Source organism: Canis aureus, chromosome 16 (genome assembly GCF_053574225.1).
Source record: "Canis aureus isolate CA01 chromosome 16, VMU_Caureus_v.1.0, whole genome shotgun sequence".
Classification (NCBI taxonomy): Eukaryota; Metazoa; Chordata; class Mammalia; order Carnivora; family Canidae; genus Canis; species Canis aureus.
This window is the reverse complement of record NC_135626.1, coordinates 47,514,231-47,529,573: the sequence shown is the minus strand read 5'-3', so window position 1 is coordinate 47,529,573 and position 15,343 is coordinate 47,514,231. Positions and strand designations below refer to the sequence as shown.

At 45.3% G+C, this 15,343-nt stretch overlaps 1 protein-coding gene across 1 annotated transcript in view; it reads right to left on the bottom strand.

The window, feature by feature from the left end:
* The window catches only part of PITPNC1 (phosphatidylinositol transfer protein cytoplasmic 1), a 255,931-nt gene that overhangs the window by 80,911 nt on the left and 159,677 nt on the right, over positions 1-15,343 (bottom strand). Inside the window, exon 6 of the mRNA XM_077853735.1 lies at positions 2,535-2,606. Within this exon, the coding sequence (XP_077709861.1) occupies positions 2,535-2,606 (72 nt within the window). The remainder of the gene's footprint in view (positions 1-2,534; positions 2,607-15,343) is intronic.

The following is a 15,343-nucleotide window of genomic DNA, read 5'->3' as shown; positions in this document are numbered from 1 at the left end:
TCTCCTCTTGAAACCTCTAGGAATTCTGGAGAAGGCATTCGGTGGGGACAACTGGTGAGATGTATCCAGTGGGTCAAAATCTGAGATCTGGTGGGCAGTGTTCTGATTTGAGTCTCTCCAATAAGGGGTTAGCAAACTTTTTTCAGAGAGTAAATAGTTTAGGTTTTATGGGCCAGATGAGCTCTGTTGCAAATACACAACTCTGCTGTTGTAGTATGAAGGCAGCCTAGATAATATACAAACAAGTGTGGTTATGTTCCAATGAAACTTTATTTACAAAAAAAAAAGTAGTTTCCCAATCCTTGATAAACTAACTCCAGGCTTTTTAGCTTAGTTCAAGAAGCTGAAGTGACCAGGTACAAGCCAAGTCAGTCCCTGAAAATAAAGTAATATTCTCTTATCCACACGTTGCTTTCCACAGATTGAGTTACATGTGGTCAACTGTGGTCAGGAAGCGGATGAACCTCCTTCTGACCTTAAGTCAAAAGGTCACTAGCAGCCCAATGGTACGTCACTAAGTTTACATCATTTACCACACTTCATCTCATCACGTAGGCATTTTATCATCTCACATCATCACAAGAAAGGTGAATACAGTAAGATATTTCGAGAGAGTGAGAGAGATCACATGCATATAATTTTTACTACAGAATATTGTTATGATTGTTCTGCTTGATTGTTGCTGTTAATCTCTTATTTGGGGCAGCCCGGGTGGCTCAGCGGTTTAGCACCGCCCGGAGACCCGGGATCGAGTCCCAAGTCGGGCTTCCTGCATGGAGCCTGGTTCTCCCTCTGCTTGTGTCTCTGCCTCTCTCTATCTTTCTGTCTCATGAGTAAATAAAATCTTAAAAAAAAAATCTCTTATTTGAGCCTCATTTATAAATTAAAATTTATAATAGGTATGTACATATAGGAAAAAACAGGTATATATGCGGTTTGGTATTGTCTGCAGTGTCAGGCATTCACTGGAGGTCTTGGAATGTACCCCCAACAGCGAAGGGGAAGGGGTCTACTGTAAGGGGTCATGAATGAATGCTGCTTTTTAAGCTCTTTCCAACTCTGAGGGTTTAGCAGTGGCATCTCTACACTGAAGGAAGGGAAGCCCATGATTGTGATTATGTTTTCATTTATTATGTTGGTTTTTCCTCCAGCTAAGCTATGAGTACCTAAAGTTTGAGAAATGAGTCTGTATTTTTAATACCATGCATGCAACTCATACATACTCATACTCAGAAGAGAAGGTGCTTGATATGCCGTTGCTGAATACCAGGTGAAGGAATGAGTGTCCTCCCACTCCAAGCTGGTGTGAAATATAGTTGAATGATGCCCCTTGGGAACCACTCTAGCTCTGTCCAGGCAGACTCCACCTTGAAAGGGACAACCTGTCTTCCCCACAAAGACACCTGTACCTTCTAGATCTAAATCTTTAGAAAAGACTTCTAGAAGATGTTGACACAAAGAACCATAGTGTTAGTTAGGCCTGGCTAACACTTTCTAAAGGGTTTCTTAGTTCTTCTCAGGGACTGTTCTCACCTGAAAAAAGGATTTCAAGTTGATGATGTTTGTGAGTCCTTAGACCTTGCCTCATGGCAGTTAGGCACCCCCACAACACCCTGCATCCTGCTTTGCATTCCCTTGGCTCCATGAAGGCCCCAAAAGGGGTCATCTTGTCAAGAAATGCTCTCTTGACCATTTTGACACAGTCTCAATCTTCATCATTCTTCACAAATGCACAACATTGTAAGTGAAGTCGAAATTAATAAGTAAAGCAAGTAAAGCTCTGCAGCTTCTAGATCCAGGCTCTTCCCTCAGTAGGTCCCAATGGAACCCAGAGCCCAATCTCAGGGTGAGGCTCTTGATTGGTCAAAACATCCACTCCTAACGGGAACGGATTCAAAATGACATTGCCCCAGTGGAAAGAGGCTGGGGGTAAAAGCAGGTCAGAAGATGGATCTCAGCAATACTAATACTGAAGTATGGGTCTAAAAATAAATAAATAAAAAATAAATAAAGTATGGGTCTGAAAACTAGTAAGAGTCAGATTGTCCCCTTTGGCCAGGGGGACTGATTTTAATGTGGGATATGTGCATATTTGTGTATATAGGTGAACATAAGCATAGTCTAGAAAATATATACAGTATGCACACATATATTTGGTTGTATTCATTTTTCTACATAAATGTCCACAGTCACTGAGAAGATGTATGCCCAATCCAATAATCAGAAACCAGATCCTGGAGCATAACGTCCCCGTCATCCCCCTCAAACATCAATGACAATCATTCCAGATCACAGAGATTTCGCACAGAGGCGAAAGGACATAATGATGGGAAGAAAGGCCAGACAACAAAGAAATTCCAGAGAGAAATCCCAGGGAAATGGCTCCAGAGAGCAAATGCCAGAGCTTCTCTGAGATCCCAGGCACGATCCTGCAGCTGGCCCTGGTCACCCCAGCAGCTATGAAAAGTGCTGCGGCTCTCAGAGCTCCAGGGTGGGGAGATGAGGGCACAGCACAGAACGGGGGTGCTACTCACGCGGTCGTTGCTTCCTTTATTGTCTTCATACTTGGTTTCTATATGAATGGAGAATTTTGGCAGAAAGGAACACTAAGGGAAAAAAAAGGAAAGTTTCGTTAGCCTATCATTTTTCCTCCCTTCACATTCTCAGTATAGCCTCTGGATGCTCTCCTGACCATCATGTTGGGAGCACTATTCCCGATCAGAAGTGTTACGGTACTAGGTCACTATCTAAATTCAGAGAAAAACTCACCTTTGGCAACATGGACACAATCGCACCCAGAAGTTAGGCCACAGAGAATAACCAAGCAATGGAAGGCAAGTCGTTGCATTTCCAAAAGAAATACGTTCTGTGAGTCCTATCACAGCTTTTAGGAAAGCAAACCCCTGACACAGGCAGTTCCCATTCTGGGGAGCTTACCTATGGGGGAGAAGCTGCCACTGCTGGGTATCTGGGGACTCAGCCTCAACCTTTATGTAAATATTCATATAAATAAAGCTAGGGAGGTGGCATATAGCAGTAGAACGTTAGGATAACAAATTATGGAAGTCAGACACATCTGCTTTTAGTTTTGAATTTATCACCTGACAGCTATGTTTCTTTGGTCAAGACAATTTAACTTTTCGGAACCCTGGCAGTAGTAAAACAGGGATAATACTTATTGCCTAATAGTAACATTTTGAGAGTTAAATAAAACCATGTGTGTAAAACAAGTAAATTCTAGGCCCAGAGGAAGCATTCAGCAAGTGACAGCACTCAGCATGAGGCTGCAGCTGAGCTTGATGTAAAAGGCAGCCCCTCTTTTTGTCAGCACAGGGAGGAGAAACCCCAAAAGCACACTGCCCTACTGTCTCAGTCTCAGCAAGCCACGTTCTGTGTACTCAGGAGATTTTAAGGGTTAAGGTAGCTTGAGAAGAGGGTTTTGATGGATGTTGATGCAACCTCCCTCCTGCCGGCACCGAGCTGGGCATTAACTTTCCCGGCCACAAGAGATGGGATTGAAGACTAATGGGTAAAATGACCCAGCAACTCCACTGGGAGCTGCAGATGTCAGAGAAATGAGACTCCAGCTGATATACTCACGATCCTGAGTCTGGCTCCTTTATTTATTTATCCAACACGCCCAGAGCACGTACTCTATATATACCAGGCCCTGGTCTAAGTGCGTTCAAGTTCTTATTCATTTATTCCTCATAACCATGCCATGTAGTAGATACTATCATTATCATCCCTTTTAAAGATGAGGAAATGGAGGCACTGAGAGGTTAAGTAAATGGCTCATGGTCACACAACTTGTAAATAGTAGTGTCGGGATTACAAGACTGGTGGCCTGCTCCCAGTGTCCATGCTCTTCATCATTATCCTACCGGTTCTCAAAGTGGAGTCTTCAAAGCTGCAGCAGCAGCAGCATCCTAGAAGCAAATTCTTGGGCCCAACCCCATACCCATTGAATCAGAAACTCTAGGGAAGGGGCCTAGGCGTGTGTGTGTGTGTGTGTGTGTGTGTGTGTGTGTGTGTGTTTTAAAATGTATTTATTTATTAGAGAAAGAGAGGAGAGGCAGAGGGAGAGAATCCTCAGGTAGACTCCCCACTGAGCATGGGTTTGATCCCAGGACCCTTGACCTGAGCTGAAATCAAGAGTCAGATGCTTAACTGAGGAGCCACCCAGGCACGGCCTCCAGGAATCTGTGTGATTTTTTTTTTAAAGATTTTATTTATTTATTTGACACACAGAGAGAGAGATAGATAGAGAACAAGCACAAGCAGGGAGAATGGCAGAGGGAGAAGCAGACTCCCTGCTGAGCAGGGAGCCCAAGGCAGGGCTCTATCCCAGACCCCTTGGATCACGATGTGAGCCGAAGGCAGATGCCTAACCAACTGAGCCACCGAGGCGCCCCCAGGCACCTGTATTTAAAAAGCCCTCCAGGGTGGGATGCCTGGGTGGCTCAGCCTTGAGTGTCTGCCTTTGGCTCAGGGGGTGATCCCAGTCCTGGGATCGAGTCCCACATCGGGCTCTCTGCAAGGAGCCTGCTTCTCCCTCTCTGTGTCTCTGCCTCTCTCTCTGTGTCTCGAATGAATGAATGAATGAATGAATAAACAAATCTTTAAATTAAAAAAAAATAGTGAAATAAAGCCCTCCAGGGGATGTAGATGCTTGCTTGCATTGAAAACCACCTCACTACCCCATGCAGGGGAAGAAAAGAGTGTTCGTTATCTACAATTCAGAAGTCTACAATACTTCGCCCCATGTGCTTCATCCCCCCAAGTCCAGAATCCCGTTTCAGTGCGGCTGAGCACCCTAGCAGCATGTGTACAAGAAGGCAGGGGCCTTGGACGTGCCATTGATAATTCTGACATCACCTGACTGTGTGCGTTGGGCCTTCATCTGTCTTAATCCAAGTGAAACGAGCAAGCTGAACCGTGACTAAGGAAACACAGAAACAATCAATCCCAGTAATTGTCTTTATGGAGAATGAAGCTCTGCGATTATTCACAAACACCTTCTTTGCTGTCTCTTCTCAAAACCGTCACCCCATAACTGCTGCCCGCACGCATGCTGCCCTGGGGAGTCCGAGGAGGGGGTGCTCAGCACGAACTGACACCCTGGAGGGATCGGAGCAGCTCAGAGCCCCCATGGCGGAGTTCTTGACATGTGAACTCGGGGAGATGCACCTGCTGAGACCCTTTTAAAAATATCAAGGCTTCCAGCGAACTGATTGGTCCTTTGTAAGCCGTAATTCATACGAGAGTCAATGCAGTGCGTGCACAGCGCCAGATGGCAGGAGAACAGAGCCGTCCCGGGTGGGGAGCTGGGTCTGGGTGCGTCAGAGTGGAACACTCCGCGAGGAGTTTTTATCGGTTGAACCCCTCAACCACTTAACTAAGGTCAGACAAATGAATTTTAGCATTTGGGTATTAAGCCCAAATACGAAATGCAAAATTCTTAGGCAAATTAGCAGATGCTGTTATTTTTTGAGTCAAGGACTTAGGTTATTTCCATAACAGAAGCTCAACACTGCCAGAGGCTGGGAGTGCACCTGCTTTGGCCAGGCAGCGGGGAAAACCCGGATGGGACAGGTCAACTCTAGGCTGGTCAGAGTCTTCTCCTTCAGCAGTGGTTTGGGACTGATAATCACCTTGGGATGTCCGATGGCTGGTTCTCGGAGCCCTGGAGGTATGGTGTTGCAAGTTAAAAATCAGGAGTACCTCTGGCCTAGGGCATTTTCGGAGCTGTCACTAAAAACTTTCTGGGTAGAAGTCCATCTTGAGAGAAAGTTCTGTCTACCCTACAGTTTAGCTTCCCTAAACACCCAGCCCACGAATCCTAGTAGAGCCTTAGCAGTTAAGTGCGGTTGTTGTTTAGTTGTTGCGCTCCCCGGCTGGTTTCCTATTTTGTTTCACTACAGAGGTGATCCTAAATCCCCTTCCTTGTTTAGACCCCTCTGGCTTTCCTCCTTCCTCCCTTGCAGCTGATAATTTTGATTCATAGTTCAATAAGACCCTGCGATGGAAACACTCACAGTTTCCTTCTCCTCCACCGCAGATCTGCTTATTTTTTTATTTTTTTATGCTGCTTAACTCTTTGTGAATCAAAGAAAGACGTAGCTTTCCAGATCCCGGTGGAAAATCACGTAACGAGAACTGAGACACAGAGGGCAGCAGACCAGGGCTCAAATCTGAGATGCATGGACTCGGGCAAATTATTTTGGCATTCTCAGCCTCAGTTTCCCCGCAACAGAACAGGGACCGCCCTTCTCTATAGGGATGTTGAGAAGATCAATTGAGGTCATTCGGGTAAAACCCCAGCACAGTGCCTGGCACTTAGCAGGTGCACAGCAAAAAATATCTGTAAGTCTCTTCTCTGGAAACTTGTTTCATCGATTACTTGCATTTTCTCCTGGCTTCCTTCCTGTAGCCTGAAAAATATCATGAAAAGTGGCATATTCCTAAGAAACAAGTATCAAGTTTGCTCAGTGATGTTCCTTCCTTCGTCTATCACTAATCTCATTTCTCCTTGTCTCCACAGCCTAACTGTTCAACGAGTAGCCCGTGCCTGCTGTCTGTGCTTTTTCACCACCACCTCTTTCTCAACCAGAGTAATAGGGCATGGAAATGACCAAGTGTCAAAGAATTTTCAAACCAGCGTCACTTCCCTGTCCACACCCCAAGGAAGCCTCTACCCTGTTGAGTATGAGCCAAGAACTCCACCTTCCTTTTTCACCTTCCCTTCCTTCCTCCACCCCTTCAATGGCCGGTTCCCCTAAGTTCTGCCCTCTGCCCTATTTTCTGGCTCAGAATCCTCTGAACCCTCTCCCTTGGGGATCTCACCTGCCCCTCACTTTCACAGCTGCCTCCTAAGCTGACATTTCTAACCCCACCCACTCTTCTCACCTGTCCAGCTGCCCACTGGCCACCCCCCAACAAGGGTCCTACAGGCACCCCAACTGTAAAGTCCATACTGAATCTGAACATTCCCCAGCACAGTACTCGAGCTTCCTAGGGCTGCCATAACCAATTGCCATGAGTGATGCGTCTTAACGCCCTCTCAGTTCTGGAGGCCAGAAGTCTAAAATCAAGGCGTGGACAATGTTGTGCTCCCTCTGAAGGCTCCAAGGAGAACCCTGCCTCTTCCAGCTTCTGGTGGCCCCAGATGTTCCTTGGTCTGTGGTTGCATCCCTCCAAGCTCTGCCTGTTTCTTCATATCACCTTCTTTCCTCTGGGTGTTCTCTCAAGGTCCGTAACTAATTACAGCCACAAGCAAAGGCCCTATTTCCAAAAAGGTCACATTCTTAAGTTCCAGTGGACATGAATTTTGACAAACGCTATTCAACCCACTAGACTTACCCATCACATCCAATGAATGCCCAAATCCTGCTGGCTCAGCTTCCCTCCTCAAAGGAAAGACCTAGAGTCTTCTATATCTAACTCTAACTTTTTTTATGGCCCCACCCTACATTCCTCCCAGTCACAGAAGACCACTTGCCATTCTCTGGAACACTTCTGGCTGCCATGTTTTTTTACTGCCCACAGTTCTCTCAGCCTGAGGTCTCCTCCGTATCCACAGACCATCCCAATCCCACACCAGAACACTGATCCCATGTGTGCAGGTAGCATTCTGTTTGTACTTTGTCACACACTTATCTCCTTTTTGATCTCCAAAATTAGCTATGTGTCTGGCTCCCCGGGCAGAAGATAAGCTGCAACATGTCCCTCAGGAGGATTCCTCCTCACTCCTTGCTGTCACTGTCACAGTCACCCAGCCAGTCAGGCATTGAATCTTCTATTTCAGTTCTGCTTTCTATGACTCAGGGCTTTGATCCAGCTGGGAATATACCATCTCGCCCGGTCCATCTCAAGTATCTCGAAGGGAGCGCCCCACCTTCCAACCCTGGACATTCTCAAAACATGCGGTATCCCCTAAAGATTCTGACACACTTTCATCGATGAGGGGGATCCCCTATTACAGAAGGAACTCTCAGGAGTGTGGGAGCAGAAAAGAAATTGGGAACTTTGACACAACCAAGTGGAACACGCTGTGAGAAGGGAAACATTGGGAGTGTCACCTATTGGCTAAAACTGGAAGATGTTAAGGGATTCAGAAGACACCTGTGCTCTCTATGGCACAGTCACTCAGGAGCACTGAACCCTTAGAGTCCCATTAGGCACATGATGACACAAAGGAAAGACTAAAACACTCATGGCAGACAGAATTCTCAGATGGCCCCCAAGACTCCTAGCCCTTGGTCTACACACCTTGAACAATCCCTCTTGCCCACAGTGTGGGCAAGACCTGTGAGTGCGATGGGATTGTAGCCCCTTTGATTAGATGTCCAAGGTGATCAGAAGCTGTTACATTATATAAGACTTCTCTTTTTGAAAAAGCAGAGATTCTGGTTGCCTTTGAAGAAGGCCATGTGGTGAGATGACCATGGGGCTAGAGCCTGACGGAAGCTTCTAGGAGCTGAGAGAGACCCCTGGAGGCCAGCCAACTAGAAAACCAGACTTCAGTCCAATGACAGCAATCCGCCAACCAGAGAGCCTGGAAGAGGACCTCAAGCCCCAGACAAGATAGGAGCCCAGCCTAGTGAGACTCTGAGCCAGCACCCAGCTAACCTGGGCCCAGCAGACACTCTGTGTTTGAAGTTGCCATGTTTGTGGGAAATCTGTTATGAGCCAATGGAAAAACCAGTAACAAGACTGAACCTCAAGAATCCAGCCACTGCTTCCGTTTCAAATCACCCGTTTGGCATCTGCATAAAAAAATCACTCCCGTTGAAGTCTGAATATGTCTCAGGAAAATGGGAGCATCTATACTCTTCTAATTTAGTGGCTGCAGCTGTGATGTCAATGGCTTCATCCATGACCACTACCTTCTGGCTTGGGTGGTGCTGACTAGTAAGTGATGGCACTAGGCCTGCCACCAGCCTGCATCCAGATGCAGGACACGCATCACCCACAGGAGGCAAGAATTCAGGAGAAAGAATACAGGTTTTGGAGAGAAACAGACCTGAGTACAAACCCCAGCTTCCTTTCTCACAAGCTGTGTGCCTCCGAGGAAATTCCTCAGCCCCTCTGAGCATCCATCTTCTCGTCCATGAAACGGAGATGGGACCAACCTCATCACAGAGGGGTGAAGATGAAATAATCTAGCGAAGGGCCAGGCCGCATCTGGCAGGACAGGTAGTTGGGAAATGCTGGTCCAGCCCACAGTACCCCTTCCCCACGGAACCCCCCAGGCTAGGTGGGAAGGAAAAGCCTGGGGTGGGGTGATCCTCCCCTGCATGTGTGCGAGGACACACTGGGAGGCTGTGGGCTTGCAGAGGTGGTGGCAGCAAGAGGACACCTCCCCAGGACATGGTTGGTGGCCATGCCACAGAGCAGGTTTGTGCTCCTGCCAGCCTCACTCTGCCACCTGACCCGCTGTGTTGTCAGGGACATGTCGTGTCGTCCAGGTCCATCCTCTCACCATCCTCCTTTTCGCCATCCGCCTGGCAGCTCCTGCTTCCGTGCAGGGCCCGCTCCCCTGACCTCTTCTCTGCTTTCCCCGACCCCCTGCCAACGTCAGGCAGGGAAACAAGAATACCACCCAGGATCCCCGTGGACTCTTCTTTCCTAGATGTAAAAGGCTTTATGCCTGCGCTTTCACTCAGCCTTATTATAAAAACCAAGGTTCAGACAAGTTGAGAAATAGCATCAAAAAACAGCATTTGGGAGCCCCAGGGGTCCTGCTAAGATGACCCTGCTTACAGGCAGAAGATTGGGGCAGTGACTCTAGAGCAGCAAAATGAGACAGGGAGAGAGGCAATAAAGTGCCCTAATCCCCTGGAGCCTGGGGGACATCATGAGTCACTTTAGCCCCTCCCTGCTCTCCTTCCTCCCCTGGGCCCATTCAAAATCTGGAATCTTCTTTCTCATGAAAAATCTTTTTTTTTTTTCCTCTCTCTTCTTGACTAGAAAGGCAGCTTGGCCAGGAGAATCATTAACAAATATTCACTTTATTTCATCCAGGGTTTGTTTTGCCCCTAACCCCCTAAAAATAGTAGTGTCAGGGAGAAATCAGAGAGACGAGGCAAAGCTCTCCCGTCAGCTCCTCTTTGATTTTCTGGCTTAGATCCTCCAGAGCCAGAAGAGTCTCACTAGGGCTGCTAGCATCTGCTCCCGCTATGAGCAGCTTCCTTTGTCCCCAGTATCTGTACATCTTTAATCTGCCTTCCAACCGCAGTGGCAGCCGCGGTGATCATCAGGTACCTGTGAAACCCCTGGCACCCAAAACCAAATGTGCAGGAAAGCACTGGGTCTTTGTTGACCACGGAAACGCATGTACTTGTATCTTTGGGAAGTGATGAGAGCATCTGCAGTCGGGAAGAAGAATGCCAGGAAAAACAAGTGAAGTACCTGGGCTTCTGCAAGAATCATTTCCAGACCAAGCACTCCCAGGCTCTGTGTCGGGAAAGGAAAGCAGCCCATGCAAAACGCACGGCGGGGCTGAATTTTCAATTCACTACAGACATGCTTTGGAAAAATGAAAGGGCTATTTTTAGTATAGTGATTGATTAGGGTTGCCATGGCAACAAGAAACACTTACGAGAAGAAAACTAGATGTAAGCAAGTCTTAAAGAGAAAGGGGCAAGCCCATGGGAATTTCATAGTTTCTGTAGTCCCCCCATGGGGATGGTGGCTGTAGAGACAGGGCCTGGGGAGTCAGGTCTGAGGCTCTCTGGGGGAAGAAGCGTGCAGCAGCAAAACTTCTGAAAGAATGAGCACCACTCAGGTTGAGGATCACCTTTACTGTCATGCTATGCCCCCACAGCACCCGGGGCATGATGAAAACCATGAGCTAAAAGCGTATTGATCCCACCCTACAACAGTTTATGAAGTAAAGTAAAAATCATGTTTGCTCTCACAATATATTTCTAAAACTTTTTTTTTTTTTAAGATTTTATTTATTTCTTCATGAGAGACACAGAGAGAGGCAGAGACATAGGCAGAGGGAGAAGCAGGCTCCCTGTGGGGAGCTTGATGCAGGACTCGATCCCAGGACCCCAGGATCATGACCTGAACTGAAGGCAGTTGCTCAATCACTGAGCCGCTCAGTGGTGCCCCTATTTCTAAAACTTTCTTAAAACTTTCTCATCTGGTGGGCTGATTAAAAATGAACTCCAGTCGCCTCCCTTGTACTGATGACCTGCTCTCAGAAAGTTGGTGGAGCCCCTGGAGCACACTTCTGATGCCAGAACTTGATTTTCCTTTTCTTTTTAATTTTTTTATTTTCTTTTTTTTTTTTTTTAAAGATTTTATTTATTTATTCATAGAGAGAGAGAAAGAGAAAGAGAGAGGCAGAGACATAGGCAGAGAGAGAAGCAGGCTCCATGCAGGGAGCCCGATGTGGGACTCGATCCTGGGACTCCAGGATCACGCCCTGGGCTGAAGGCAGATGCTCAACTGCTGAGCCACTCAGGCGTCCCTTCTTTGCTTTTTTAGATAGCATTATTCACATCCCATATTATTTACCATATTGAGTATACAGATCAGTGGTTCTTAGTATATTCACAGAGCTGTGCAACCATTAACACAATCTAATTTTAGAATGTTTTCATTATCCCAAGGAGAAGCCCCACACCTACAGCAGTCACTCCCCATTCCTGCCTCCCTATTACCCTAGACCCCAAGCAACCACTAATCTAACTTTCTAGCTCTCCGATTTGTCTCTTCTAGACATTTCATGTAAATGAAATCACATGAGGTATTTTGTGTCTGGATTCTCTCACTTAGCATCCTTTTTACAGCAGAGTAATACTCCATTGCATGGATATACCAGATCTACTTCATGCATTCATCAGCTGATGGATATTTGTTTCTACTTTTGGGCTTTTATTAATAATGATGCCATGGACATTCTTGTCAAGCTTTTGTGTGGACATACGTTTCCATTTCTCCTCGGTATATATCTACAGTATGACTGCTGAGTTATATGGTAACTCTATGCTTAACCTTTTGAGGAACCGCCAGATAGTTTTGCAAACTGACTGCACCATTTTACATTCCCATCGGCAGGTATGAGGGTTCTAGGTTTTCCACATCCTTGTCAACGTTTATTATTGTCCAGGTGTTTCTTTTTTCCTTTATCTTTATTATTATTATTTTTAAGTAGGCTCCACACCCAGCATAGAGCCCAATGTGGGGTTTGAACTCACGACACTAAGATCAAGACTCGGGCTCAGGGCACCCGGGTGGCTTAGCAGTTGACTGTCTACCTCTGGCTCAGGTTGTGATCTCGGGGTCCTGGGATCGAGTCCTACATCAGGCTCCCTGCCTGTGGAGAGCCTGCTTCTCCCTCTGCCTATGTTTCTGTCTCTCCCTATGTGTCTCTCATGAATAAATAAATAAAATATTTAAAAACAACAACAACAACAAAAAGACCTGGGCTGAGTTCAGGAGTTGGATGCTTAACCAACTGAGCCACCCAGGCATCCCTGACCTGGTGTTTCTTAACCCAGGGAAATTTTGGTATATCCTTGGGTCAAAATGATGATGTAAGGGAACCACAGTCCATATTCATCATGTCCAGTCTGAGACAGACATGATCCAATCCTGAGGTAATGACGACAATAATATGGCGCCATTCCAAGTGTTTGATAAATAATAATCCTTTTTCCACTCTTAACCCTCATACAACTCTATGAGGGATATACTATTATTATCCTTATTTTACAGATAAGAAACAAAGTCATGGGAAGGTTAAGTCATCTGCCCCAAATCACATCACATTTACATGATGGAGCTGAGATTCAATTCAAACTGTCTGGCTTGGAAGTTCACACTTGTGACCCTACATCCCGCTGCCTCTTGAGCGTTAGTTAGGAAAGCACACGAGTGTTTCTAGTGGAGCTGAAGGTGATTGTGATGAAGGCACAGACTTTGCTTTTCAGTTTGTCCTGCAGCCACTGAGAGCAGAGAAAATATGTCTCTGGGTGCATCTGCCAAATGATAGATGTGCCCTACTTCAAACGAGCTCAAAGAAGAAAAAACCAGTTTACTTGAAAGAGAAATTGGGGAAATAATTATTCATTTAAGAAATTCACCAGAGGTATTCCTTTAAATGTCAAAATATCTTAGTACCTTTCAAATACAATCATTTTCAAAAATTGATTTTAAATATGATGGTTTAAACTGTTGTGAATTGCTTTCAAAAGCTTGCTCAGGACTCAAGGAAGGGCATAAATTCCCAGGTGTAAAAAACATTACAAATGAAAAAAATGTTCATTATGCAGTGTTGGTCCTATAAAAGCCACAGAAACGGGGCGCCTGGGTGGCTCAGTCAGGTTAAGTGTCTGCTGTTGGCTCAGGTCATGATCTCAGGGTCCTGGGATTAAGTCCTGCACTGGGCTTCCCTTCCTGGCAGGGAGTCTGCTTTTCCCTCTCACTCTGCCCCTCTCCCCCACTCATGTTCTCTCTCTCTGTCTCAAACAAATAAATAAATAAAATCTTAAAAACAAAACAAAACAAGACACAGAAGCAACCCAAAGTCCACCAGTGGAGGGTTGGTTAAGTACATTGTGGAGAACTCGAAAGCCATGAACTCTAAAGCGTGGGGCACTTGGCTGGCTCAGTCAGTGGAGCACGTGACTCTTGATCTCAGGATTGTGAGTTTGAAACCCATATTGGGTATAGAGATTACTTAAAAATAAAATCTTAAAGAGGCGCCTAGGTGGCTGAGTCAGATGAGCATCGGACTCTTGGTTGTAGCTCAGATCATGATCTCAGGGTCAGAGATCGAGACCCACATCAGGTTCTGTGCTCAGTGGGGAGTCTGCTAAAGATTCTCCCCACCCTCACCCCAGCTCATGGTCTCTCTCTAAATAAATAAATAAAATCTTAAAAAATAACAATAAAATGAAATCTTAAGAAAAAAAACAAAGTGTAAAATAGAATGATCCAGTTTTGAGAAAAGGCTAAGAAAAGCATGTTAAAAAAAGCACATGACTATATACATAGAAAACATGGAGAAATAGAGACCAAAATATTCTCATGGAGGAGAGCAGTGGAAATCATGAGGTCCATTCATTTTCCATGATATACATTTTTATAATGTTGTGTTTTACAATAAGCATCTTCTTTTTCAGTAAGCAGAAAACAAATTCAAATCCAATGAAAAAGTAAGTAAACACATTGATGAGGTCCCTGAGTAACTGTATGGAATATAGTGGAAGTCACAAGGTATTCTAAAAATTCTCTTAATCTTAGTCCACTTTAACTGAAAGGGGAGCATATTATAAAGAGCATAGTTGAGAAGATGGAGGAGGTGCAAATGTGGGAGGTTTGGGAAATCACTTTTTCAAGTGGTTCCTGTCTCACCCATCACACTTGTTCATAGACTTCCAGGATGAGGAAGGATCTGAGGGGAGATATGCTTCTGTGGTTCAAACTGCTTTTCAAATGGCACCAGAGTTCTTTCTACAAATAAAGTGTTATACAGGGACACGGTGGCTGGTGAGGCACATCCATGGAATGTCCTGGATTGAGACAAGCAAAGTTTGAAAACCAATGACTGACTTCAATATCTTAACTTTTTGTTCTTGGTTATCAGCCGGAATCCTTCTATGTCTGAGAACAAATTTTCCAAGGAGGCTTGGAAATAAGAATGTTAAATGGAAGAGTTGAGAAGCTGGCTTGGGGTACATGAAGTGTTTACAGGCTTTCAAAAGATCATTTCCTTTTAGCTTTTATCTGGAACTCAATGCATTCCTCTCTGGCCATCTTGTTCTGTCTCCATGCACACGTGTCCTCTGCTATCAATGAATATTAAACTCGATATAGACTTGACCTTCTCTCTAATGGAATTCCCCCGAAGACATTGATTCTCTGGTACTATATTCTATATTATCATATTAAATGTACTCCAAGGCCATACCAGGTATTTCAGTTTGAGCCAGGATCGTTAATAGAAATGAACTTGCAAATATTTCCAACTTCCATCAGCAGGAGACTTCTATCCAGAATGTTCCATAGGGCTAGTGAGATCAAATGTGGAATTTAGGATTTACTATCTTTTTGGACTATGGGGCTACACCCTGTGCTATTTGTAAAATGCTATTTGTAAAATTGACCCCCACCACGGAGGGGGTCAAACTGTATGTAGAGGCAGTTGGGAGACATCTAGATCTTAAAGTAACTTCCAACTTCCTTTATTCGTCATCAGGACATTTTATCCTTCCAATTTGACAGAAAATTTGCCCGCTAATTGGAAGGTAATATAGATAAGCTTCTCTACTAGGCACAGAAGATCTTTTACACACATGCCAATTTCTTTTTTTTTTAATTTGTT